The sequence below is a fragment of the Vulpes lagopus genome, chromosome 12 (genome assembly GCF_018345385.1).
Source record: "Vulpes lagopus strain Blue_001 chromosome 12, ASM1834538v1, whole genome shotgun sequence".
Classification (NCBI taxonomy): Eukaryota; Metazoa; Chordata; class Mammalia; order Carnivora; family Canidae; genus Vulpes; species Vulpes lagopus.
Genome location: NC_054835.1, coordinates 37,428,975 through 37,456,800, shown reverse-complemented (window position 1 = coordinate 37,456,800; position 27,826 = coordinate 37,428,975). Strand labels below are relative to the sequence as shown.

Genomic DNA, 27,826 nt, shown 5'->3' with positions numbered 1-27,826 from the left:
CAATCAGCGCACCTCATTCCGCTGCCCGCCCAGCCAACCCGGGCCTTGAAACCAGCGGGCGAATGGGCGCAGGGCGGCCCTTCAACGCTGACCGCCTGGCCAATTGGGGATTCCGCGTGGCCACGGCGGCAGCCAATCGGCAGGGAGCGCGGTGCCGCCGCGGAGAGGTCCGGCCCGAATATCCCTCCGCCTTCCTCCCTCCCTCTCTCTCCCTCCCTGCGAGCCGCCGTTCACTTACCGCCTCCCTTCCTTCTTTCTCCCTCCGCCACCCGAGCACCAGCCGCGCTCTGAGCTACCCCCGGGGTCCCTCCCCCGCCGCCAGTGGAGCAGCTGCTGCCGCCGCCGCCAGCAACAAATTAGGAGGGGGGAAGGAAGGAAAAGAGGAAGGAAGGGGAGCCGGGGCGACTACCAAGAGGGAGCCGGTGAATGGGCTTGTGGTGACCCCCGCCCCCCACCCCACCCTCCCTTCCCACCCGACCCCCAACCCCCATCCCCAGTTAGAGCCGCCGCCCGAGAGGCCGGACCGTCGTCTTAGGAGGAGTCCCCGCCACCCCCTCCGCCATGGAGCTGATCACCATCCTCGAGAAGACCGTGTCTCCCGGTAGGACGCGGGGGCCGGGGGTCGGGCTGAGGTGACCGGGTGGGGGGAGGGGAAGCCCTGGCCCCTCTGACCCTGTCCCCTTCCCACTTTCCTTCCCCCCCCAGATCGGCTGGAACTGGAAGCGGCGCAGAAGTTCTTGGAGCGTGCGGCCGTGGAAAACCTGGTGCGTGCCACCCCGCCGGCCACCATCCCGCCCGCCGGCCACCCATCCCCTGCGTGCGGGCCTTCCCGCCCTCCCGGAGGCCCAGGCCTCGGGAACCCACCCCGCCCCATCCCGTCCCCCTCCCCCCCACCCCGGTCCAACCTAACCCCGCCATCGGGAAGCCGGTGGGTGTGTCCCGCCCCGGGCCCCGGCAGCTGGCCAATGGCGCGGCGCGCCGGGGTGACTGCCGCCCAATCGCCGCGCGGCTTGAGGGCGGCGGTGCAGCGGGAGGGAGAAAGAGGGAGGGAAGGGAAGTTAGGTTGCGCGGCGCTGCGTGTTCAGCAAGGGTGGGGGTGGGGGAGCCGGGCCTAGGGGCCATGTGGAAGCTCGGCGCCCAGCTACCCGCCCTGTGCTGACCCGGGCCGGCTTCTCCTTCCTGTCCCGTGGCCCTTGTGGTTCTCCCCCCTTACTTCCCAGAGTCTACCCTTTCCTATGCCCCTTGGTACTGTGCTCATGGCCAGGCCTGACACCCGAGTACCTCCTAACACACTCCGGCAATATTTCTCCCTTTGCTTCCTGGGTATTCGTTTAGAGGATTATTTAGTTTTTGGTTTTTGTTTTTTACTTCGATGGGTAGAGACTGAATCTATACCCATACAGCAGGCTGAGACTCCTCCTTGATCGGGCCTGTTTCCAGATGAAATCACAGAGGAAAGTTCCTCATTATCGTATTTTCAAATTTAAGGGGTACGGAAAAAAACGAAGAGAAATCCGCTAGACTGGGCCTCTGGTTTAAAAATGTGGGATGGATTGGTTGAAACAGCCTGTGTACCAGTGTCGTTTCTCTTTGATGTCCCTCTTATGGGGGGAGGGGATGGGGAGTAGATGGAAGGGTGGATGGTATTTGACATCTTTTAAAGGTAATAGGTAATAAGCCTAAATAACATTGTAACCAAACATGTTCCTTTGTTATCTAGACGAAATGTAAGCAAAAAAGTGACAAGGCTTTTATACAAGCTGCCTTAAATGACCTTTTTTTTTTTTTTTTTTTTTTTTGGCACTGGTTTTTACTAGTTAGCTTTTTATCCTTATGTTTCCGTAGAAAGGATTTTTTCTGCTAGTAAAGACCAATAATACTTCTATTTGGGATATATTCCTATTTCTGCCTCTGCTCAAAGGCTTTACAAGAAGCCTTTTATTCTATTCCTAACGTTTTATCTTCTGACATTCTTAACATTCCTTAGTGGTACATAATTAATAAAACTTTTAAGAATTATCTTCTGTGATTGCAAGACTTGTTAGTGGTAAGAAACTATCTGCTTTTGGTTTTTCCTGTTAACTTCCATTTGGACAGAGCTTTCTGTAGGGAAGATGAATGTGTCTTAAAAGTTTTAAACATTTTTGGGGACCTGCGCATCACGAAAGGTTCAGTAAGCTTTTCAGAAATGTACTGTATGTTCAGTGGACAGCTCAAGTTCAAAATGCATGGGAGCCTTGAGCGTGTTAACTGTTGGCTGTTAAATGTAAAATATTTTTTCCTGGCAAATTTGTCTTGGCATTTTTATCTTCTCACTTTCTCTTGTTTCTAATATTAATCACATCTATAAGTCTTTTTTCAGTGTTTCTCTCTCCTTGAACACTTAAAGCTAAAACAGAGGACTAGCCTCCTAAATCTGTGTTTTAGGTTTGTAAGTATTTATCTCTGTTATCAAAGATTAACTGCCTACATGAGATCAGAAGCCACCCTAATTATTATTCTTTTCAGACTGATTTTTTTAATTTCGAGAAAATTTTACTCTCTACCTTGTCTTCACATAATCATTCATTTAACATATTTATTGTTGGGCATTGTTAAATAAAAGAATCCTTTAATTACTAGATTGTCAAACTTAATTTATTTTAGGAGATCTAATATGAAGATTTGAGGACTAAAAATGATGTTCATAGGAAAATTTGTACCTTCTGGTTAAATGCTGAGGCTGCATGAGAAGATGGATGACTTGTGTACCATGTAACATTTTTATAGGAGTTATGAAGTAGATATTGTAGCATTTTCCAAGATGTTTGTTATATGTTCTAAAAAACTTAAGTTTCCCCCAGTGTTTTGGTGCTCTATAAGGTATTCTTAATTGGTGAAATTCCAAAGATACTTTCATTCACAAACACATTTTCTCTTAATAGCCCACTTTCCTTGTGGAACTGTCCAGAGTGCTGGCAAATCCAGGAAACAGTCAGGTTGCCAGAGTTGCAGCTGGTCTACAAATCAAGAACTCTTTGACATCTAAAGATCCAGATATCAAGGCACAATATCAGCAGAGGTGGCTTGCAATTGATGCTAATGCTCGACGGGAAGTTAAGAATTACGTAAGTAACTTTATTCTCTTTTAAAGTCTTGTTAGCCTCTGGGAACTAGAAACCTCGTCGTCCACCCCACCTCCCCATCCTCTCCTGGACCCCCTAAAAGAAACATCTTGGTCAGTTCTTTTGTCATTTACATGAGATAGAGCTGACAGTGTAATACTATTCTGAGACTTAAGCTTCACTTGAAGGAAAAAAAATTGTATTTGACTTAAATTTTTTTCTCAGTTCAGCTTGTCTGTACTCTGCCATCATTTCCCATTAATGAATGCATTGGAATTATTTTCAGAAAACTAAGGTAGGGGCGCCTGAGTGGCCCATCAGTTAAGCGTCTACCTTTGGCTCAGATCATGATCACAGGGTCCTGGAATCGTGCTCTCTGCTTAGTGGGAAGTCTGCTTCTGCCTCTGCCTCTCCCCTGTGCTAGTGCTCTCTGATTCGTGAGTGCACGCTCTTTTTCTCTCTCAAATAAAATCTTTTTTTTATTTTTTAAAGCTAAGGTAAACCAGCTTTTTAGGGAACTTTAATTGGTTGCCAGAATTTGTAGAATCTCTGGTGAATTGACATAGTATACAAATTGGTTCCCAAACTTGAAGTATGAGAATTAGTTAGGGTATTTGCTAACAATAATATATTTCCAAGCTCCCTCCAGAGATGATGTTTTGTTGGAGTGAGGCTTGGGAATATTTTTTAAATATTCCTGTCTTCCTAAATGATTTTTTTCATTCTCATCAGTCCTGGCTCTTGTTGAACTTGTGCTGTAGATAATTTTCATTGTTTAATGGTTTAGGCATGGCACTATGTGGAGTTTAAAGAGGAGCTAAATGATCTCTTGGGCCTTTTAAGCCAAAGAGTTTGTGAAATAATAATATGATGTTAATGGTGCTTTTTTCTATTTAGTAAATTATGAAAAACTTTCTTTAGGAATATCTGGCTTTTAATCAGGGTGTTTAAAGAGTGGACTGATGAGTTTTAAGGAAAATTGAATGTCCCTTGCTCTGTATCATGGAGCTCATGTGACTGTTGTTGAGTTAAAATCCGTAATTCTAGCTTCAGGAAAAGATACTTAGAATACATGAACAAATGTCCTCTGCACTCCCCAGTTAATGAGGTTCTTTAGCAGTCTGTCTTATGTGCATAAGGCATAGAAAATGGTAAGTCAAGCAGTTGATCCTTGGTATTTGAGAGGAAATCAATTGGGGGACTCCTAAATGTGTAGTTGCACATGTCATGGTTATACACATCATACTTGGCTATTTCCAGGTGTTTGGTAGATTTGTGCCTCTTAGGGCAACAACTTCTCTTTCAAGTTAAATACTCCTCTCTCTAGTCTTGTGTGAAGGTACTCATGATTAGGTTTTGAAAGCCAACTTATTTTGAATCTTCTTTGGAATATGTAGAGCAATTTCTGTCCACATTAAGTCTGCTTATGTAAAAACATTTTAATCTTCTCGTAATTTGATATGATTGAGGTTTATTCCATCAGTCAGTTACTGGAAATCTTGGTGCTTGTAGTGCCCATTCACTTTCTTATCTTGCTGAAATTATGCAATAGTAAATGAGATGTGATTGGAACTGTAATTGACTCTTTGGCACATCAGTCTTAAGACTTTTTAAAATTTGAATAAATTAGCGTATGTGTTGTTGAACCCTTCTGCACGAAAGAAAATTAGCAGTTAATCATAACCCTTTTTTCCCTTTCACAGCAGCTCTGGTAATGAATACTTTCTCAGGGCTGATGGTTATTTATTTTTTGAAATGTGGGTCTTGGACACAGTTTAGAGTCACTCCTTTATTTCTCTTATTTCTGGTAATTGAATGTTATCATTAGGGTTACCACCTAGGTTAAAAAAAAAACAAAAACCGACCTTTGTGGTCTGTAAATCACCTCAAGTAATGCTAACTAGGGGTCTTCCAGAAGCAATGTAAAGGAGGAAAGATAAAGATACAGTGGGGTTCATTGCTATCCACACGTGTACCAGGAGGTGGTGTGGTATATGTAGTATAGAGGCACCCTGACCTGGAGCTCTCAGTCAGACATGGGTTAATACCTGTTCTGCATCTGCTGTTTTAGACTGGTCATCTCATCCCTACCTCCGTGCTCCATGTCTTCCACATAACAGTTTTTCTTAAGAGTCATCCTGGCTCTGGTAACCCTAGAGAGCAAAACCTTCATTTACGATCAATCAGAACAGTTTGTTACTGGGCAGAGCTCTTGTCAGTGGGGGCGGGCAGGGATGATGATATACTGTATGGGGGAAAGATGGGGAGTTCATTATTATTAGCTACAAAGCAGGCTACTAAGTGACCTGACCCAGTCAGCAGAGCTGGCCTGAATATCTGGCAGCTACGCTTTGTCCTGTGTTCATGCCAGGAACAGTTAACTGTTTGCCTTTTGAGTGGACTGGTGATTCTTAGTTCATTGACTGAATTAGCTGATTGTGGTAATGATTAACCTTGGGTCAATTGTGGCTTCATCCTTTATCTGTACCTGTGCCTTTCCCCTTTACATAAATCCTTGTATGATTATCTCTTCAAACAAGACCTGCTTAATGAGAAGCGGATCTCATTTTAATTGACATATCTAACTAGTTCTTGATATCTGTTGATGGTGGAGAGAAGAGTTTTCTGATTCTTGGGCAAACAGAACAAATCCTTCCAGATTGAAAGTTAAATAAGGATTCATTCTTAGGTGTTAGTAACATCAGTAACTTTGTATCTGCATCTAGTGGGGTGATGTTCCCTGACCAAGGCCTTTGTATGAAAGTCACTGTGGGGTGCTAACCTATCATTGACCATAGGGAAGAAGGCTTGCTCCACGTTTCATAAGTTGGAACGGGTCTCTTCCTTGAATCAGGCTAGACTATGATCTGTGAATCAGACCCATTTGAATGCCCGGAGTTAGCCTCATTCTGAAGTCCCACATTTTCTATCCACAAAACAAGGCTGTGAACATCCTTCCATTGTACCTCTAGCAAGGAGCCTAGAAGCTTAATTTTGTCTTCTTTGCCTTCTAACATTATCTCCTTCTGACTCCTTTCTTATTTTGTTGAACATTGATGTGAGATGTCTGGCTTTGGAGAAGTCCTTTTGGTAGTAGGGAGTGGTTGATTTCTTTTCTAGGCTCTGCTCTGTAGCAACATTGTGCTGGTGTTGGTTAGTGAAGCTGGTGGTTCTTTTTTTGATAGCGGACTATATTGTATATACCTTTTTCTAATTTTGTGTGTTGCAGAAAATTCAGACTGTTCTAAGAGATGTGGTGGTAGGCAAGACATGTTCAAATAGTATTAGTAATTGATACTTTTCATCTTATTTTGTGTGTGTGTGCGCGCAGGTTTTGCAGACTTTGGGCACAGAAACTTACCGGCCTAGTTCTGCCTCACAATGTGTGGCTGGTATTGCTTGTGCAGAGATCCCGGTGAACCAGTGGCCAGAACTCATTCCTCAGCTGGTGGCCAATGTCACAAACCCCAACAGCACAGAGCACATGAAAGAGTCGACATTGGAAGCTATTGGTTACATTTGCCAAGATATAGTAAGTACGGTCTTCTGTATCTAACTTAGATAGCTGATTCCCTCTAGTTGTGACTTGCCTGGTATTAGGATTGTTTTTATGTGATGGAGAAAACCAAGCTACAACAGAGTATTTTGCAAGTAGGACTGCTTTATTTAATCTAGACTTTTGTATTGGGATAGCTAACTGATCCTCACATTGCTCATCATGCCCTAAACTAAAGAGAATTGAGGATCACAAGCTCAGAACAAAGAAATTTGTATGCTTGGAGAGGTATAGATTCCAGATTTCTAAAAGAAGATGTGTTCTGTTGTGGAACATCCCTGACCCCATCCCTTTCTCAATGTCCTCAGGGTACCATGGATGCTGTCTTCCTTTTTATTTACTATCTCACAGAAACACTTTGCCAGCTCTTGCTGTAGTTGGCTTAGCCACTGGAGGCACAGCAGTTTGTGAAATGTAGCCCTCCTGGGACTATGGCTGCTGCTGAGGTTACCACCTTGGTGTCTGTTTCCACATATAGACTTGATGAAGCAAAGAAGTCCACACTTGACCTGGACTGCCTAGGTGTTGTGCTCAGGCATTGATCTTTGGCCTTCAAAAGCTTTACTTCAGTTGATACAGATGGCCTGGAAAAAACATCAGACTGCCCTTTCCCTTTGCACAGAACGGAGAAGAAAAAGCCAGCATTACCTCATGCCCAGAGTCATTATGCTAGGAAATCAGATGAAGTTGATGAGTTTAACTTGTTTCAGTTCAATTTTGGACTTCAGGCCCTAGGATATTTTGCAGGTGGTTTGTCCCTAAATGGAAATATGTGGAAAAAGATCAGAGAAAGTCATGATACTCACTCGAGTGGATTTCACAGTTAAAAGGACTGCTGATTAGTCATGAGCTCATTATTTTACTCACTGCACTTCTCTGCTTGTTTCAGGACCCAGAGCAGCTACAGGATAAATCCAATGAGATTCTGACTGCCATAATCCAGGGGATGAGGAAAGAAGAGCCCAGTAATAATGTGAAGCTGGCGGCTACAAATGCACTCCTGAACTCATTGGAGTTCACCAAAGCAAACTTTGACAAAGAGGTAAGTCTCTTTTGACAAAAAGACGTAGGTTTGGAAGGTAAGGAGTAAGAGTTAAATGAAAGTTGTTTCTTTGTTGCTGCTTTTTTTAAGTTTGTGGCTTAGAAAGTACCATCTGGTTTAGGTGCACTCATTTCCATTCTAGTTAAGATTTGTGTTGTGTGAGAAGTGACTGTGGAGTAGGTGTCTGCTGTTTCTCATGAGGCTTTGTGGGAAAATGTGATCTGAAGTGTTTCTAAGCTTAGGTTTTTACTCTTGCAGATCAAAGTGTGGGTACGCTCTGGGATTTAAAACAAACAAACAAAAAAACAACAAATTGGGGCACTGGAGTGGCTTAGTCAGTTGAACTTCTGACTTGGTTTTGGCTCAGATCATGATCTCAGGGTTGTGAGATCAAGCCCCATGGAGAGCTCTGTGCTCAGCAGCTGTGCATGGAGTCTACTTGAGACTCTCCCTCTCCTTCCCCCCTCTGCCCCTCTCTCCACTTATGTACCTGCATTTTCTCTTTCTCCCTCAAATAAATAAAATCTTAAACACAGAAGTTGTAGAGCTTTTTAAAAATAAAAAGGGCTGGCTGGCTTGGTTGGTGTGCATATAACTTGATCCTTGGGTTGGGGTCTTGAGTTCTGGTCCCTTGTTGGGCATAGAATTTTTAGTTTATTTATTTTTTTTGACAGAGAAAAAGAGGGGTGATGGTGGTGGCAGAGTGAAAGGGAGAAGCAGGCTCCCTGCTGAGCAGGGATCCTGATGTGGAGCTCGGTCCCAGGACCATGGGATCATGACCTGAGCCAAAGGCGGATGCTTAACCAACTGAGCCACCCAGGCACCCTGGGCATAGAGTTTGATTTTTAAAAAATTGTAGAAGTTGTGGGCTAATTAACTCCTTGGAAGATGCTTTTGAAAATTAATATATAAACAAAGCTTATCTTGTCTGAAAATATTTCCTCCTATTACTTATTGTTAAAATCTACAATGACATTAAGTTTACCATTTTAAGCATTTTTAAGTGTATAGTTCAATAGTGTTCAGCATATTCATGTTGTTTTGCAGCCAGTCTCTAGAAATTTTTCATTTTGTAAAACTGAAACTATATGCATAGAACCAACTCTCTCTTTTCCCCTTCCCAGGCCCTGGCAACTTTTTTACATTCTGTTTCTATGAATTTGATTACACTAGATACGTTATTTAAGTGTAAGCAATCATACAGTATTTGATTTTTTATGACTGGCTTATTTCACAAAGCATAATATCTTGGGTTCATACATGTAGCCTATGTCAGAATTTCCTTTTTCAGGCTGAATAACATTTTGTTTTGTGTATATACCACATTTTGTTTATCCGTTCATCTGTCTGTGGACTTTGGGGTGCTTCCTTTCATCCTCTGACTCTTGTGAATAATGCTGCTATGAATGTAGGTGGACAAATAGATCTTTGAGGCCCTCCTTTTAGTTCCCTTGGGTCTATCATCAAGTGGAATCACTGGATTGTATGTGGTCTGCAAGTATTTTTGTATACTTGTTGACACTTTAGCTGTGCTTTTTGCATTTCTTGGTCTTACTGTGGACAAAGTAGGGAGGTCTAAGAAGCCAAAGCAAATTGTAATTCTAATTGCTTAGAAAACAGACTTTCCTTTTAGATTTCAGAAGACTTAGGATAGTAGCAAATCACTTCATTGTTGTGTTCTCCTGTGTCTTACCATGATTGGTGGGGATTTGCCACCTCCCAGGAAACAAATTTTTAAGTAAAGCAGATGTTTCGAATTCTCTTAGATTTTAAATATAAAGAAGTGGGTTTTCCTAATGTAGGGTTGTGGGTTTTTTTTTTTTTTTTTAACCATTTATATTTAAACCCTGTGACCTACATTTTCCTGTCTACTTCCTCCTTGGAGTCTTGTTAGTGAAGATCATTTTGGGGATTAAAAGATTAGGGTCTGGGATGCCCAGTGGCTCAGCGGTTGGTTGTTTGCCTTCGGCTCAGGGCATGATCCCGGGTTCCCAGGATCGAGTCTTGCATTGGGCTCCCTGCCTGGAGACTGCTTCTCTCTGTGTGTATCTCTCATGAATAAACACATAAAATCTTAAAAAAAAAAAAAAATAGGGACCTCTTTAGAGGGCAGGTCATATAGTAGGGACTGTGTCAGGGAAAAGCTGCTTGATTGGTTCATGGTTACGGGCTGATGGGGAGTGCAAGGTTTTCTCTGAAGAGAATAGTCTAGCAATCTTCATATATATGGTTTGTACTCTTCTTATTATCTTTTACTTTTATTCTTCCTGCAGTCCGAAAGGCACTTTATTATGCAGGTGGTCTGTGAAGCCACACAGTGTCCGGATACAAGGGTAAGCGTGACTTCATATGAAAAATCCATCTCTCGGAAATGCCATTTCTAGCATAGTAGTTTGAAATGCTGGGAATCAGGTGACATCAGAAATAAGGTTTGACTAATACTGTTCTTCATAAAAGAGAGGAAAATTGTACTTAGTTAACATAATGGAAGTTACGTCCTCTGAAAAGATTTAAGGAAGAAATGGTTTTTGATCACCCTTGCTACTTAATTGCTGTAAGTTACACAAGTGATTGTTTTTCATTGTAGCCATTGAAATAGGTTTACTGTTGGTGTACTTAAACCTTGATCCTCCAAACAGATGGGACTAACATCTAGTCTGAATAGCATTCCTGAGTTTAGCCCTCCATAGGTTCCAGAGGCACCTTTAAAGAGAAAAGAAAAATAAACAAGGATGGTGAAAAAAAATTTAAGAGATTAATTTTGAAGAAATGTTGACATAACCCAAATGTACCTCAGTTGGCCCTTTAGATTACTGACCCATTTGTGTGATGTAGTTCTCTTTGTCAGACTACATTATTAATACTTTTTTTTTTTTTTTTTTGTAAAAGGTACGAGTGGCTGCCTTACAGAATCTGGTAAAGATAATGTCATTGTATTATCAGTATATGGAGACGTATATGGGTCCTGCTCTTTTTGCTGTAAGTATTTCTATTTTATGTATGTTAGCATGTAGCTAGTTGCAAAGCCCATCATTCTTGATGTTTTGTCATTTCTGTAATTTTTTTACTTAGTATTACGAAACCAAGGAAATTCCTTGAGTCTGAGTGTTATGTTTAAGCCATTAGTAATGTGCCAAGAAGACTTGGGCTTCCTTTGTGGTGGGGAAGAGTATATTTTTAAAATCTATTTTCTGTTTCTACCTTTCATTCAGACCTAGCTTTCATAAATGTACATTTTTGACACTTGAATGTCTGTGGTTGGAAGTGGGGGTCTAACTTGAACCAGCACTTACTTGGTGTCTGGTATGTCATTTTTTTTTTCTTTCCCTCTAAAGATCACAATTGAAGCAATGAAAAGTGACATTGATGAAGTGGCCCTACAAGGGATAGAATTCTGGTCCAATGTGTGTGATGAGGAAATGGACTTGGCCATTGAGGCTTCTGAGGTGAGCCTGGGAGAGAGTTGGTGCAGCAGAATTATTTGTCTGACATAGCTCCCTTTTGGGTATTCAGCTCCTCTGAGAAAGCTTTATTCTGCATGGGCTTAGAGGGCATCTCCATTTGTAGAGCTTTTGCTTTCTCTGCTAGTCAGAGCCCCTCAGGAGGGAGACAGACCCATAATGAGGCATTTCATGCTTTACCGATCAGCCAGTCGTGATTTATTATAAATGTTGATGTTACTACCATGAACACAAGGGGGCAGCAGGCAGTCACAATTTAACAAGGTGACGTCCAACGCTGAGTTATTTCCTTTTGGAAGTCCTCATGCAAGCATGGGATGCATAATTGACAGCTTACTAACTCTGGTGAAGGAATTCATTATAGACAAAGGGGTTAGGTCTACACTTTGTAATCTTTGAACTCAAGCTTTTTTTCCAGCCTTAACCATCTTGCACACTTTTAAGAACCAGTTTTATTTTTGGCATCATTACGTAAACTTAGTACATCTCTTGATCCAAAGGTTAGTTAGATGACAGCTTCTTAATATGAATTGAGCTTGTGAAAAAGGAATGTAGTTCTTAAGGTTGCCTTGGTCCTTTAAGGTAGAAGATATGTATGGCCTAAAAGAATCCCATTGAAGTAGACCAAAGAAATGAGCGCCTCCAAAGATCACAGCAAATGTTACATTTGCTCTGTGTATTTCTGTACAAACCCCTGGGTGGCTCTCATTGTATGCCTCTAGTACCAGCCTGTTTGCTGCTGTCCAGAATTTGCTTTTATGTTTCTCCTCAGGCAGCAGAACAAGGACGACCCCCTGAGCACACCAGCAAGTTTTATGCCAAGGGAGCACTACAGTACCTGGTGCCAATCCTCACACAGACACTAACTAAACAGGTGAGTTACCTCACAAATCTAGCAGGGTAAGCCATAAGATATTTTGGAGGGTTGGTTTGCTGTGGAACAATTTCCATGAAGGAACTCAGCAACTCTTTAGCTGGTTCATGTTTTGTTATAGATGACTGGGAAGAGCCGAGCTGGATCTCTTAAGATCCTCTAGGCTCTGGGTTGTTTGCGAAGGAGAGCTGGGTCTGAATGTTTCAGCCTTAGTTGTGAACAAGCTACACACGCTGATTCCTGAGTGCTGTACCATGTCCAAAGTAATGCAGGAGACATGTGCTATAAAAGTTGGAGTAAAGAACGGTTAGCAAGAGGCATGTGGTAGTTTTAGGCCACTCAAGTATCTGCTAATAGTTGGATTATTTTTAAGAGTTCACAGTATGTATATACATTTAAAATCTTGATGAGAAAAAAAAATAAAAAATAAAAATAAAAAAAAATAAAATCTTGATGAGGTTAGATAAGAATTATTCTGGAGGTGCCTGAGTGGCTCAGTCTGTTAAGCATTGAACTCTTGGTTTTTGGCTCCGGTCATGATCTCAGAGTCGTAAGATCAAGCCCGCGTCAGGTTCCATGCTTGGTGTGGAACCTGCAGATTACCCCACCCCCACCCCCCATCGCCCTGCACATGGGTATGCGCTGTCTCAAAAACAAAACAAAACCAAAAGAAAGAGTTATTCTGATTCTTCTGTGATCGTTAACATCAATGAGATTCAGGACAAAATAAAAATAACAGGACTTCATGAAGATTTGAGTCTAATGGGTAAATATAGAAATTCTTTTATGTGAAGTATATCTTGATTGTCATTCTCTTTTGACTTTGGGCATCAGAGTTTTCCTTGGTATGGTGTTTGGAAAGATTCTTCGGTATAACAATCTCAAAAGATATAAGTAAAGATTTATTTGGTTTGAAATGGACTGGGTGTCCTCTCATTTTCATATCCTGGTTCAGTTTTACAGTTATTTCTTGTGTCTTTCAACCTCAGTATCTTCACTTTTGTATATTGTGGTTTTCGTATTTGGAAACAAATTGTTCTTTAGGTATATAATATTCTGAAGCAGCATAAGGCAACCTGCTTTTTTTTTTTTTTTTTTTTAAGATTTTATTTATTCATTCATGAGAGAGAGACAGAGACACAAGGAGAGGGAGAAGCAGGCTCCCCAAGGGGAGCCTTGATGCAGGACTCAATCCCAGGACCCTGGGATAACGACCTGAGCCAAAGGCAGACGCTCAACCACTGAGCCACTCAGGCACCCCAAGGCAGCCTACTTTGAATTACTAGGTAGTACGGGTAGCCACAATAAGGAAGATGAACCTTGAGTTCTACTTTCAGGGGAGATCTGAATGGAATCTTTTTTTCCGTTTAATTTCCTGTTGAACTGTAATAGTCACTAGCACGCCAGGAGCCACCTCATGCCTTCATCTTCCTCATTCATTCCCTCCCCTTTACCACCACAGATTATTTTATTGATTTTGGACTTCATAGAACTGGAATCATAAGCATATCTTCCTGTTCTGCCTTTTGCTTTCTGTATGTTCAAGTTTCATCCTTCTTGTTGCACATAGTGAACTTGGTCCATCTCGTTGTATAGTACTAAATAGGACTTGCCTCTATGTATCTTACTTACCAAAGACCATGCTGTGATGAATCTTTGTGGAAGAAATTAAAATACAAGGGTTTTATATTATATTTATATCTCTCAAACTTAAGTTCCAATATCATTTGGGAGTAGTCAAAAGACCTTTTGAGTTAGTAATTCTTTTTTTGAATTACAGTGATTATTTGAACATAAATTTAACTAGTGCCAAACTCTCTTGTCAGGATGAGAATGATGATGACGATGACTGGAACCCCTGCAAAGCAGCAGGCGTCTGCCTCATGCTCCTGGCCACCTGCTGTGAAGATGACATCGTCCCACATGTCCTCCCCTTCATTAAAGAACACATCAAGAACCCTGATTGGCGGTACCGGGATGCGGCAGTCATGGCTTTTGGCTGTATCTTGGAAGGACCAGAGCCCAATCAGCTCAAACCACTAGTTATCCAGGTGAAGCTGAGGAAGTTTTAGGGTGGAAAGTGGAGTATTTATTGTTTGAACTTTTTCCTTGAAAGTGTGCCTCTATTTTAAAAACAAAACTATACATAGTCACGCACCAAATTTATTTTGGATTGTTATTTGCTGTCAGTGAAGGAATGATAAGATGTATTTCTTGACTCTTTAAAATTATTATTACAAAAGTCATGACTTGAAAATTTCAGAAAAGGCTGAAAAGAAAAAGTCACTTTTAATCCCATTGCCTAGGAATAGCATTATTAACTCTTAGTATTTATCTGTGTAGCAGTGTTCTGTGTGCATATATGTATGTGCAACAGGATAGAGTTCTCAGTGGCCAGTAGTCTTAAAACTTATTTTTTCACTTACTGCTATATCATTAACTTTCCCCATAATTCTTAGCAATGTGATAGTTTTGTCCATAAGACAAAATGATATCTATGTAATGAAAACTATTGTGAAAATGCTATGTTTATTTTACTATTACAAGTGATACAGGAGTCCATTGTAATGTGTTTAGTGTATGGAACTCAGCCTTTTGAAATACAGCCAGATGCCATCACAGCTGCATCTAGATGCATCACCTGAGTGATTCAGTAAAAGGCTGATAAAAGCATTCATACTAGACTCTTAATAAGCTTCTATGCTGGGATTTGGTGAAGAGAGGACTGTTTCACCTTTTCACTTTTTACGATTTTATTTACTTGACAGAGCGCACAAACACACACACAAGTAGAGGGAGTCTGGCAGGCAGAGGGAAAGGGAGAAACAGGCTCCCTGCAGACCAACGAGCCCAGTAGCAGGGCTTGGTCCCAGGACCCTGAAATCATGATTGGAGCTAAGGTGCTTCTCCCTTTTCACTTTGATTTTATTATACTTTTGGGTATATGACAGTCTTTTAAAATGACAAACTATATTGGTGCTTTGGGTTAAAACCCAACCATCAAGGGACGTCTGGCCCGGCTCAGTTGGAAGAGCATGCACCTCTTGGTCTAGGGATTGTGAGTTGGAGCCCCACATTGGGTATAGAGATTATTTAAATAAAACTTTTAGAAATCGTGACTATCAGTATTTCCGTTTCAGTAAACATGAATTTTAATCTTTGTTTTGCTTTGCTAATAACTGCTGTATCTGCAGGCTATGCCCACCCTAATAGAATTAATGAAAGACCCCAGTGTAGTTGTTCGAGATACAACTGCGTGGACTGTGGGCCGAATTTGTGAACTGCTCCCTGAAGCTGCCATCAATGATGTCTACCTGACTCCCCTGCTGCAGTGTCTGATTGAGGGCCTCAGTGCTGAACCCCGAGTGGCTTCAAATGTGTGCTGGGTAAGGGCTTTTCTTCGCGCTGAGATAATGGAGCAGGGCTGAGCCCTTGGCAAGAACATAGGATGTTTGGGAGAGAAATGGGTCTACCTCACTGGAAGGCCTTTTCTGAATAGCATCTCCTTCCTAATTTCTTTACTTAAAATGTGGAGGAATGCCAATTGCATGAGCCAGTGGGAGCTGTTGACTCATGGTGACTGGTTCCCAAACCACTTAGAACAGTCATACTAACCCATTGGGAAAACCATCAGGACCTGGTTTTCTTCTTCAGTTGACTGGGGACAAGAAATTTTGATTAAGTTAGAGGGTTGCTGGCTACAAAAAGTACCATTGCTGAGAAGGGGGCAAAAGAGAAGGAAGGTAGGCGGCCCAAGTGCTGAGTCAGTACAGGCTGAAGGTTCACTAGGGACCTTTGAGGGTGTGGGGGAGGAAGTTCAGATAAGGAAGGGGAGTGGGGCTAAAAGCCTTTCTGTAAGTGGAAAAAGAAGTAGTGGCAAGTGTGTGTGGTAGATGAAAGTACTCTGTAGCTGAGAGAGTTGGGATGGGACAAACAATATAAATAAATAAATACTTAGTTTTAAGGATGTCTGTGAAGAGATGGTCTTGAGATGACCTTGACAGAAAAAGTTGAGGATTTGTTAGCATTGATTTATTCATAGATCAATTGGAAAGGAACACTGCCCGTGGTGTGTTAAGGAAAAATGAGGTTATCCTGGGGTAGGGTTCTTTTCAGGACTAATACTAATAACTCTGTCTGGATTTAAGGCCTTCTCTAGTCTGGCTGAAGCTGCTTATGAAGCTGCAGATGTGGCTGATGATCAGGAAGAACCAGCTACCTATTGCTTATCTTCTTCTTTTGAACTCATAGTTCAGAAGCTCCTGGAAACCACAGACAGGTGACGGATACTACACAGAAACGGGGGGTATCTGCATCCTGCTCCTTCTGCCCTGTGTGAGGGGCACGTAATCTTATCCTGGGAACATAGTAGTAGGAAGCATTAAAAGAATCCTATAGTAGATGATTTGTTTAAGTAAGAGAAAGGGACTCCTAGCTGGCTCAGTCATTAGAGCATGCAGCTCCTGATCTTGGAGTCGTGAGTTCAGGCCCCATGTTGGGCTTAGGGATTACTTTTAAATAAAAAGAGACTCTAGAAAGTAGTCTATAGACTATGTCTACATTAGAATGTTCATCTTAGGGCAGCCCCAGTGGCCCAGTGGCTTAGCGCCACCTTCAGCCCAGGGCATGATCCTGGAAAAAAAAGAATGTTCAGCTATACAAGTAAAGTCAGAAAACAGTTATATAAGAAGGAATTGATTTGGGGCGCTTGGACGGCTCAGTTGGTTAAGCCTCCCGCTCTTGACTTCAGCTCAGGTCATGATCTCACAGTGGTGGGATCAAGCCATGCATCAGGCTCCAAGCTGAGTGTGGAGCCTGTTTAGGATTCTCTCTCCCTGTTCCCTCCCTACCTTCTCTCTCTCTCCTAAAAAAAGGTGAGAGGGATTAATCTAGAGAGGTCCCTTCATTTTGCTATGTCTACAGTTAGCTGAATTATTTGATTATAGTATAAGAAAAATATCTTCCATGAATTTTTTAAGATTTTATTCATTTGAGGGAGAGAGAAGCAGACTCCCCCCACTGAGCAGGAAGCCCAGTGCAGGGCTCCACCCTAGGACCCAGAGATTATGACCTGTTCAGAAGGCAGATGCTTAACTAACGGAGCCACCCAAGCACCCCAACACTTTCGATAATAGATGATGAATATGGCATTAAATACAATTATTTTGTAAATGAGTTTTTGAAATTTTTTGAGTTTTGTTTTTTTTTTAAAGTAATCTCTACACCAGTGTGAGGCTCAAACACAGCCCCAAGATCAAGAGTCATGTGTTCCACCAACTAAGTCAGCCAAGAGCCCCTGAAATGTAGTTTTAACAGATTGTAAGTTGGGACAACCTTTAATTATTTTGGTTTTGGCTCAAAAGAAACCATTAGGAAAAAGGCTGGGTATAAACTCTTCATACTTAACTAGTTCTATCTCTACTTCTCTGATCAAAGTTCTGTATAATAGTATCTCAAAGATGAATGAAGAAAGTTGAGCTATCTTTTTCTTAGCATGTCAGGCATCCTTGTCGGTTGTCCACATGAGTGCTTCAGCTTTTTAAACTAATTTTTCCCCCATAATTTTAGTCCCATTTCCACAGAGCCATTCTAAAGTGTAACCAAGCCTGGAGATCCATAGTAAATAGAGCCATTGGCTCAGTAGTTGAAAATTTGGTTCCTGGTTGTATTGTGTTGCCAAACTCCAACCATATTTACAACCATATTGGTTTCTGGATTCCTTATTTTCTGTGAGACAAGATTTACGTCATAACAACTCTATTCTTTTTCGGGTAAGACTTTTAGATTGTTGTTGTGTGTTCTTTACAGACCTGATGGACACCAGAACAACCTGAGGAGTTCTGCATATGAATCTCTGATGGAAATTGTGAAAAACAGTGCCAAGGATTGTTATCCCGCGGTTCAGAAAACTACTCTGGTTATCATGGAGCGACTGCAGCAGGTGCTTCAGATGGAGGTGAGGCTGGTGTGAGGCTGGTGTGTCGGGGGCATATGCTCTCTTCGTGGTATTGACGTTTACGTGGAAGTATGTATTTTTTCAGAAAGATAGAAGGCTTATACAAAATATTCCCATTAAAAATCTGCTTTGCTCATCCCAATTTACTCCTACACGCATCACACCATACACATATGTAAGTTTTTTATTTCCGACATTAGCATCAGTAAAGATTATTTAATGGTCCTGGCAAACCCAGCAAAAACAGAAGCACTAAAGGAGTTTAGAACTCTTTTAGAGGGTGTTTATTCAGAATATGACGATGTTCTTTTCCTTGTAGTCCCACATCCAGAGCACATCCGACAGGATCCAATTCAATGACCTTCAGTCTTTGCTCTGTGCCACTCTTCAGGTATGATGGTGCTTTATCACTTACTGATGCTGATCAGAAACTCTTCTTAAAAGGTCTTCATCTGTGGTTGATTGGGAGAGAGATTTTTTATTTTCCTTTCTTCTTTGTCCATAAAGACAGACTTTGTCTTTTGCACAGTGTAGGGAAGGCAACTACTTGGTTTGTGACAGTCCTCCCAGCTGTACAGCTATTTTATGCTGGCAGCTTCTAGTCTTTGGTTTTTATTGGGTTGTCCAAATGTAGCCCAGTCAGATCTGATTCCCAGCTGCGGTTCACTCAGCTAAAAATATAGCCTTGAGTTTCTATCATCATATTCTGAAACAACAGTTCCTACTGGATACTTTATTATAATTTAAATCCTTTATAGTACCTGTTGTTCAGAATAGACTTTTTTGAGGGGAGGCTGGAAAAACTAAAATCACTCCTCATTCATGACTGGACTCCTGGATGGAGTGACTGAGGTGCTGTTCCCCTTTTTACTAAAGATCAGGAAACCCTAGAACTTGTCTATCGCTTAGGGGGATACTAGGTTTTAGTATTGAGTGATGCTAACTTGCTCATCTTCCCTGTACATCTCCCTTCTCTTTCTTACCCAAACGTAAAAAAAAAAAAGCCCAGTCTGTTTTTTTTTAATATCTTGACTGTTAAGATCTTTCCTTAGTCATCAAATACAGGAATGATCTGGTAACATTAGTTGAAACAAATTAAAGAGTAAGGAGGGAGGTGTGAGGAATATTGAATTAGGGGAATTCAGGTTGGCTTTATTTTACCAGAACTGTTTCTTGACCGTCAGCAGTAAATAAGATACAGGAAGGATTGCTTTGTTTTATGAGTAAGAACTATATAAACTGTCCTTCTTTAAAGCTGAAAGAAATTCAACTGCCTTTCCAGAAGACTAGAATATGGAGACTGCTGATGGGTGTGTCAGACATAAATGAAATGGAGAAGAGATAGCTTTATGTACCATGGTAGATTATCTTGTGTTCATTCTGAATTGGGAAATAGAAGGGGTATTAAAATGTATGTTTTGTTGCAGAAGATTTACACTGCGAAAGCTTTTGAGCACAAAAAGTGTGTTTGTTTGGCCCTTCCAAAAAAAAGTCACAGGGCTTAATTGATTTTTTAGAAAGGTGTATATATATATATATATATATCATTCTGATTGGAGGGTTTGGAATCAACAGATCCTGAACTCTTGTTCACTTCACAGAATGTTCTCCGGAAAGTACAACATCAAGATGCTTTGCAGATCTCTGATGTGGTCATGGCCTCCCTGTTGAGGATGTTCCAAAGCACAGCTGGGTCTGGGGGAGTGCAAGAGGATGCCCTAATGGCAGTTAGCACACTGGTGGAAGGTCAGTGAGCCAAAATCGGGCAGGGAATGTCTTTAGAATGTAAGAGTTTCCAGCAGCCATGGGGCACTTTTGATCACAGAAAGCATGGTCCTGTCTTCTCTTTTACTGAGGCATGACTTGAGGGCAAAATTGGATTGAATGTAAGTGTAAATTTATGCACAAGTGCCTTGCTGCTCTCCTTGAAATAAATGGAGAGCCAGCCGCAACTCAGATTGACGAGTTTTTTGGGGGAAAACAGTTATCATCTACCTCTTATTTGTTGGGTTCCTTTTTCCTCTGAAAGTCTACTTGCTTTATTGAGATTTGGCTCCTTTCCAAGGATAGAGGAAACAAAGGTTTCTATTTTCTTCTTGGCACTTGGTACCTCCTGGTTCGGGTTATAATACTTTGAACTTCCATGTTGACACATCCTCATGCTCCATATGGGATGGAGTGAAAAACTGAGAGTTCTAAGAATTAACTGGTCTTCTGGTTGTTCTATGTTTGACTCTACAAAATCACTTTGGGGAATCCATGTCTGCTTAAGATTCTTTGAAGGGCCATTAGAAGCACATTAAAGAGCTCTTAAGAAACCTGAGATGCTTCTTCAGGGTTGGCTTGGATGGTGTATGACCAAAGCTGTTACCTGAGGACCAGACCTATTTCTAGCATTAGGAGCATATGTTCAACTGAGAGTTGATCTGGCCACATGTAACTACCCTGATAGGGCACAGAAGTTCACTTTGGCTCCTGGAGTGGTTAATTGAGCAAAAAGTCCAGTCTGCTTTCCCTGGCTAGCTTGTTAAATAAGTCCTTGATGGAATTGCCCAAGGATGGACCCTGTTTTAAAGCTGGCCGCCAGAGAAGACATGTTGTGTAAACAGATGAAGGAGTAGCCAAAGAGGCAGTGTTATTAGCTCATCCAATTCAAAATTAACCCTTGAGAGAAAAAAAACCCTTGGTTGGCTGGTTGGGTTTAGCCAAAGTGAAATCCCACTCTAGAGATTTGGCATTATCTTCAGGACATAAGAGTTAGGCCCTTCTAGCACTTAGGAATTTGACTTGTCTGAGATAACCTGTCTTCATGATAGAATCCACAGTTAACTTACACTTCACCTGCCCAACCTGTTGAGTGGGATACATATGTTTTGAGAGAGCAGGCATGGTTATTTTTGCTCACTTCTGTGATACCCTGTGATGCTAATAGTTTGTTTCTTTACAGTGTTGGGTGGTGAATTCCTAAAGTACATGGAGGCCTTTAAACCCTTCCTGGGCATTGGATTGAAAAATTATGCTGAATACCAGGTAATCTATGCTTTTTAAAAGGATATTTATATTCTTTATATTCTTATTTATTCCTGATAACTACCTCATGGTTCAAAGTCCAGGTAGTCTCTGTATTGTCCCCAGCTGTGGAACTAAAAGTAGCCCATGAAAAGCAGGATATTAGATGCCTCAACCTAGCACCCTGAAAAAAGGTCCCCCCCCTTTTTTTTTAAACCACTGAGCTCTTGTCATCATCATTCCCAGTGAATATTGTCATTTCCGTCCCTTCTTAATAATATCTTGAAGAGTTTTCACTCTTTTTCTGCTGTATGGATTGTTAAAATGAACTCGGGGTGCCTAGGTGCCTCCTCAGTTGGTTAAGCATCTGAGTCTTGATCTCAGGGTTTTTAAGTTCAAGCCTGCGATGGGTTCTACACTGTGCATGGGGCCTACTTTAACTTATTTGAGGAGGAAGATGTGTTTTTTTCTTCAGCTCTAGGCTCAAGTGATAAAGGACCAGCGGCCAAATAAAAATAATGGCCTTATCCTGCAGGTGGCCTTTTCTGTTTCGGAGATCATTTCCTTGACTCTTTGCAGGTTTGTTTGGCAGCTGTGGGCTTAGTGGGAGACTTATGCCGAGCTCTGCAGTCCAATATCTTACCTTTCTGTGATGAGGTGATGCAGCTCCTGCTGGAAAACCTGGGGGTGAGTGTCTACACACATAGTCTAATTTACTAGTGTTTGAAGAAATTGGGAAAGATGATTAAAAACGAAGTTAGGGCACAGACGGGTTGTCAGGATGTTGGCCTTAGCCTCATGAAGAAAATCATTCATTTTCATTTTCACAATGTGATTCTACAAAGTAAGGTTGTAAAATTAACTAAAGGAAGGCATGAACAAAACGTGGAACAAGGTAGGCAGGAAGGCCAGTAAAATATATGTGTAGTTCCTCTGTCCAGAGATAGCCACTGTTAATTTTTGGGTATGTCCTTAAGGTCTGTACAGTGTATTAGTAGTTTTATTATTTTAAAAATGTTTCTTTAACCTTTAGACAGAATATTTTGGCTTTAATTAATTTGATTTCCCTCTTTTTCTCCCCTGCCCCGGTCAGAATGAAAATGTCCACAGGTCTGTGAAACCACAGATTCTGTCAGTGTTTGGTGATATTGCTCTTGCTATTGGTGGAGAGTTTAAAAAATATCTAGAGGTTGTCTTGAATACTCTTCAGCAGGCCTCCCAAGCCCAGGTGGACAAGGTGAGCTTAAAGTTGTCTTTTATGTCCAGCCCTGATGGGATGAATGGGATTTCTGACAATCCTACAACTAAAGGCTCTTGGTATGATGGAGATTCTGTTTTGTCTTTTACAGTCAGACTATGACATGGTGGACTACCTGAATGAGCTAAGAGAAGGCTGCTTGGAGGCCTATACCGGAATTGTCCAGGGATTGAAGGGAGACCAGGAAAACGTGCACCGTTGAGTATAAAACCCAGTGGACTTAGTCCAGAGTTCATGTAGCCAAATGGGCTGTGTCTTTGGTTCTGTAGCTTATGAACTAGCACCTATTGCTTAGAAGAAGGGGAGAAGGAGAAGGAATGGTACCCTCATGAAGAAAGTAGCTTTGGAAGAGTATCCAAAGATACAGTCTTTGCTATTTCAGCCCCGCTTCCTCTACTTTGTCTTACCTTTCTTGAGTACCATAAGGAATGGGATCCAGCAAGGCTATTGGTGCTAGTCATATCAACATGAGCCCTGAGTGGCAGTTGTTGAGCATATACACACCACACATACACACTTCCAGTGCAGTTGAATTAGAGGATTGAGAGAGCACATTTCCTCTCCCACATGATGTTTCTGTTATTGATTGGGGAAATATTTGTCCTTTACCTCTTTTGATGTCATGCGCTTAGAGGAGAGGTTCCATTTGTTATTTCTATGCTTATAAGAGGAGTATCTGCCTCTTTTGTTAGCGTGAAGGATGACCTCTTGATTTGAGGAATAGTTTGATATAACTATATGCAACTAATTCTCCAGCCTAAACCTGCCTAATCGGGGTAATATATTTGGAAATTTTGAAATGGGGTATATAGTCCTACCAAAGGTGGGGCAGCTTCATCAGACCTTTTTTTTCTATTATAGCGGATGTCATGCTGGTACAACCCAGAGTAGAATTTATTCTGTCTTTCATTGACCACATTGCTGGAGATGAGGATCATACAGACGGAGTAGTAGCTTGTGCTGCTGGACTGATAGGGTAGGTTATATCCTATTTCCAACAGCTGAATAGAACTTCTCGTGGAAAATGAGAAGAACTGTGGTAAAGAACTTTTGAGAGTAGCCTAAATGGTAATTACCCACTTATTTGGTATGGCTATTTCTTTAATAGAATCCATGGTGTCCTGTTTCAAGTTCTCACAGGTGATCATTCATTCTAGACCTTAGCTCTAGTCTCATCCCAGACCCTCCAGATTTCTAACTTCTCTTCGGTAAAGTCTGTAAAGTAAATTCTCAGAGGTATAGAAGTAGCATCAGATGTGTGTCCATCCCATATTCTGAGATTGGTCAACAGATTGCCTATGTTTAGCCTCCCCTATTGAAAGTTTCTGAGTATCATTAGAAGAAAGAACCACGAATTAGTTGTGGACCTCAGGGTAAGTCATCCTGTCTCTTTAGACTTCATTTTTCACGTCTTTAGAGATCAGGTGCTTGACTTCCCCTAAAATTTCTTCCAACTTTAAAAGCTAGGCGAATCCTAGGAGACCCACAATTAGCTTAGCACTGGCTCAAAACAGGAAAGCAGGATGAGGCCAGGAGCTCATTTAGGTGTGTTTATTTTGCACAGGGACTTGTGTACAGCATTTGGAAAGGATGTACTGAAATTAGTAGAAGCTAGGCCAATGATCCATGAACTGTTAACAGAAGGACGGAGATCGAAGACTAACAAAGCAAAAACCCTTGCTACATGGGCAACAAAAGAACTGAGGAAACTGAAGAACCAAGCTTGGTAAGAGCTTGTCCCCACTGCCCTCTTTCTTCCACTTTCTTGGGGAGGAGGCACAGTTTCTTCAGACTGTTCCAACAAGGGATGCCTTTCTCTTGGTGTTTTGTTTTGTACTCTCTCCCATATAAGTCCTTTTGAGCCAAGCCTTAGTTCCTTAGGCTTGGACTAGTGGAGGGGTTGGGCATCCTCAGTATTTCCTTGAGCCAAGTGTTTGATTCCTCTTGGTGATGAAGAAGAGAACTTATGTAACTAGAAGTCAGTGAAGTCCCCAACTGATTTTGGGCCCTAATAAAGTTATTGGTAATGGTATTTTCCCAGAATTCTCTTTTCTATTCTCTATTCCCTTCCTCCTGCTCTTTACTTTTTTTTTTTTTTTTTTTTTTTACTGCAATGCTTTTAGGCATTGTGTGGCTCTGCAGAAGATGTCCCAAGTCAAGAGTTGTCTGACCCCTACTTTTATATGTAGTTTTAATTTATTCTCCTCTCACATGCTCATTGTCTTACTCCATAGATCTCAGTAAAACACTATTTTGAGTTTTATCTTTTTAGTGTCCCTGCCACCTTCTAATGTAGGTGCTAATGAGAGCAGGTAGTTGGCACATAGGAATACAAGAAAAATAATCCTTGAGAAGTTGACAGATTCATTTTGGGCTTATGAGCATTTGATTGTGGGAATCAGAAAAGCATTTGGCTCTCCTGGTTATCTGTGATCTCAAAAGTTGACCTGTTTTCCATCTGTTTTTAGATCTGTTACCATTGGGATGATAACCTGAGACCCCCACTGGAAATCTCCAATCTTTTGAAAAACCCGGAAGTGAGGAGTGTGCACGGATGCTGAATGTTTGGGAATGAGAGGATGAGTGAGTGAGGCTTGAAAACACACCACATTGAAAATCCTGCCACAGCAGCAGCCGCAGCCGCCAACAGCAGCGCTGTTAGTGAGCTAAGTAAGCACTGACTTCGTAGAAAACCATAACGTCGGCCATCTTGGAAAAGAGAAAAACGATGGATTTACTTGCTTAGAAAAGAAAGTTATCTCTTCCCAGGAGAGGCTAGAACTAGCTTTTCTGTCTTTTGGCCGGTGCTGAGTGGAGTGACTGGTTTGGGAGAGGAGGAGGGACTGGGTTCAGCTGTGGTGCTTTGTTGTAAAAGGCAGCCTGCCCTTTGCTACTGATAAGAAAGATGGAGCCTGGGTCTCAAGCCCACCTTTGGTGTACCTTTGCCACACGGTACTGTATGCGTGCCGGCTAAAAGGAGGGTTGAGGGATTCTTTACAGTCTGAGAATGAGTGCGTGTGAGTGAGGCGGTATCCACATTCTCAACTTCAAGTCATTGCAGTTTCTTTTTCCCAGAAAAAAGGGGTTAGATGTTGCATTTCATAAAACTAACCGAAGTTCTGTCTACTGATGCAGCACAAGAGATGTGTAAAAAAAAAAAAAAAAAAAAAAGAAAAAAGAAAAAAAGGAAAGACGCTCTTTAGGTTTTTGTTTTGTTTTGTTTTGTTTTTTTTGTTTTTTGGTTTTTTTTTTTTTTTTTTTTAATTATCTTCTAGGGAAAACACTGACGAATGGTCAGAGCTCCCGTATCCTGATCTTTTCATCAAGGCGCCTTTCCTAATAATATGGTTCAACTGTGAATGTAGAAGTGGGGGGGAGGGGGGAGAAAAAGAAAACTCTGGAGTTAGAGGATCTAGAACAAATTAAAATACAATTGTTACAAAAATAACGCAAACTTCAAAAACAAAAGAAAGCCACAATCCAAATAAACCAAAATTTAGATGCTCAGAATTGGCAGCATGAAAGAGAAGTTCTCTCCTAATATGTATCGTGATAGTCTGAACACCCCCAGAAAATTGTGCCAAAGAGTTTAGAAAACAAATATACAATAAAAGTAAACACACACACACACACACACACACACAGAAAACTTCAGGTAACTATTTTGGATTGCAAACGAGGATAAATTTAATGTTCAAACAATCTGATAAAATAACCATTTGGAAACTGCTTGGCCTTCTGTTCTCTTTTATTTGATTGACTACAATGCGGTATTGGTCTCTTGCTGCACTTCAAAACCAACTAACCTAGAAAACAAAAAAATATATATATACACATACACACATATATATATACTAGAACTCTTGTGATGAGAATGGCACTTGAAAAGGGTTTTATTTTTCCACTGAAGGTGAAGATTTAAAGTGGTGTCAAACATTCCCCTGGTCACACACACTAATATATTTTTTAAAGTGTGATGTGCTATGAGAACCATAAATGAGACTAAGTTATTTTCCCTTTTACAAGGGAACAGGGCACCCTGAATTTTGGTTTTAGAATCTTTTCAGCAATAAGGAGGGATATAAGTGAGCTTTGATCCCCTTTTGGTTTTGCAGTTATTGAGTTTTTGCTGGCATTTTGAATACGCTGCTTTCAAAAACCCCAAGGAAGATTTTTAATTGCTTCCTGGTATTGGGAGGATTAAAACACAAGACCTTAAATTCCCACTTTCATTTCCATTCTAGCAAAAAATGTGGGCTTATGTTTTTCTCTTTGCCATTTCCCCTTCCCTGTCCAAGCCTTCCATTCATAAGTGGGATTGGCTCAGTTCTCATCCATATGGCAGCATCTCTAATAGCTCTTGTACAGGGTATCAGATATTGTGCCTTTTGGTGCCAGGTTCAAAGTCAAGTGCCGATCTATGAACCAGTGTACAAAAAAAAAAAAAAGTGTTTGAAGGAAAGACTCCATTGTGAATAGAGTTTGCACCACTTCCTAAGCCCAACAATGAAGAGACCTGACCCTCTAATGCCTTGTTGAAATTTTAGCTGTTTCTTAAGGAGAGGATGATATACTAACCATTCCTGATAGGTAGGGGTTGGTCAGGGCTTAGGGAGGGGGCAGGAATATTGGGGAGAAAAAAATCTGATCATTCCTCAGTGCTACCCATTTCTGTCCTGTGTGGGCTGCTTAGCTAGACAGCAGGAGAATAAAGTACACCGAGAACCATAATGGAAACAAAACCTTCCGTGTGTTTTGTCATGTTTTGTTCCAGGGAAGCAGTTGACAAGTGCTGTTAATGCTTTCTCCCAGATCCATCCAATGATGGAGAAGAGGAAAGGGGGCTGGTTGGACTGTGGTCTTGGTGCCTTGCAGGCGTCCCACACTGGCTATGCATTTAATCCTCTCTCCCAGTTACCTTTAGCCAGTGGGTTTTCCAGAGTGGGGATTTGTCCTTAATCAGTTGTACCACCTAAGGCAACTGGATGCAAAAACACATTCTGTGCACTCACTGGGCCTTCCCCACCCTAGTCTTGGCACATTCCTTCAAGAATGTAGTTACCGTCTGCTTGGGAAGATGTCAGTGCAAATGTGAAGAAAATGGGCATCAGACTAGGCTTTGGTGTGCCACAAGTGGCAGCTGCCTATATCAATTACAATTACATTTATTAATTTTGCTTTTCATTTTCCTGGTTCCCCTCAGCTCCCATTGAAATGTTGAAATTTTGACTGTCAGAGGCAATTGTAATGTTGCCTTCGGGACTTGAGAAGGAGGGGAATTGCTCAGTGTAGTGTTTTCACTTTCAGAACCAAGTAATCTAGTCACTCTGATATTTAAGAAGTGTGTTAGTCTGACTTTTAAGAGAAATCTCAACTCCATCAGCTTTTGATAGCATCTTGGTTTCGAAACAACTTCAGTCTGTAATTGGCATTCAGAATGCCCTTGGCATGCCAGTCTGTGATGGCATTAAAGACCTGTTAAAACACTTGAGCCCAACTTTATTAACCAAAACTGATACCACCACCTTTATCTTCTAAATAAAGTCCGCTTTATTTTTATTTTCAA

At 41.4% G+C, this 27,826-nt stretch overlaps 1 protein-coding gene across 1 annotated transcript; it reads left to right on the top strand.

The window, feature by feature from the left end:
* Nucleotides 1–176: 176 nt before the first annotated feature.
* On the top strand, nt 177–27,826 carry KPNB1 (karyopherin subunit beta 1). Its single transcript, XM_041725753.1, has 22 exons — nt 177–601; nt 706–764; nt 2,925–3,107; nt 6,436–6,636; nt 7,550–7,702; nt 9,976–10,035; nt 10,592–10,681; nt 11,038–11,148; nt 11,936–12,037; nt 13,864–14,088; nt 15,232–15,423; nt 16,186–16,316; nt 17,846–17,993; nt 18,313–18,384; nt 19,595–19,739; nt 20,941–21,023; nt 21,582–21,689; nt 22,096–22,239; nt 22,352–22,457; nt 23,122–23,236; nt 23,825–23,986; nt 24,729–27,826. Coding segments are annotated over exons 1-22 (2,631 nt in total). The 5' UTR covers nt 177–561; the 3' UTR covers nt 24,730–27,826.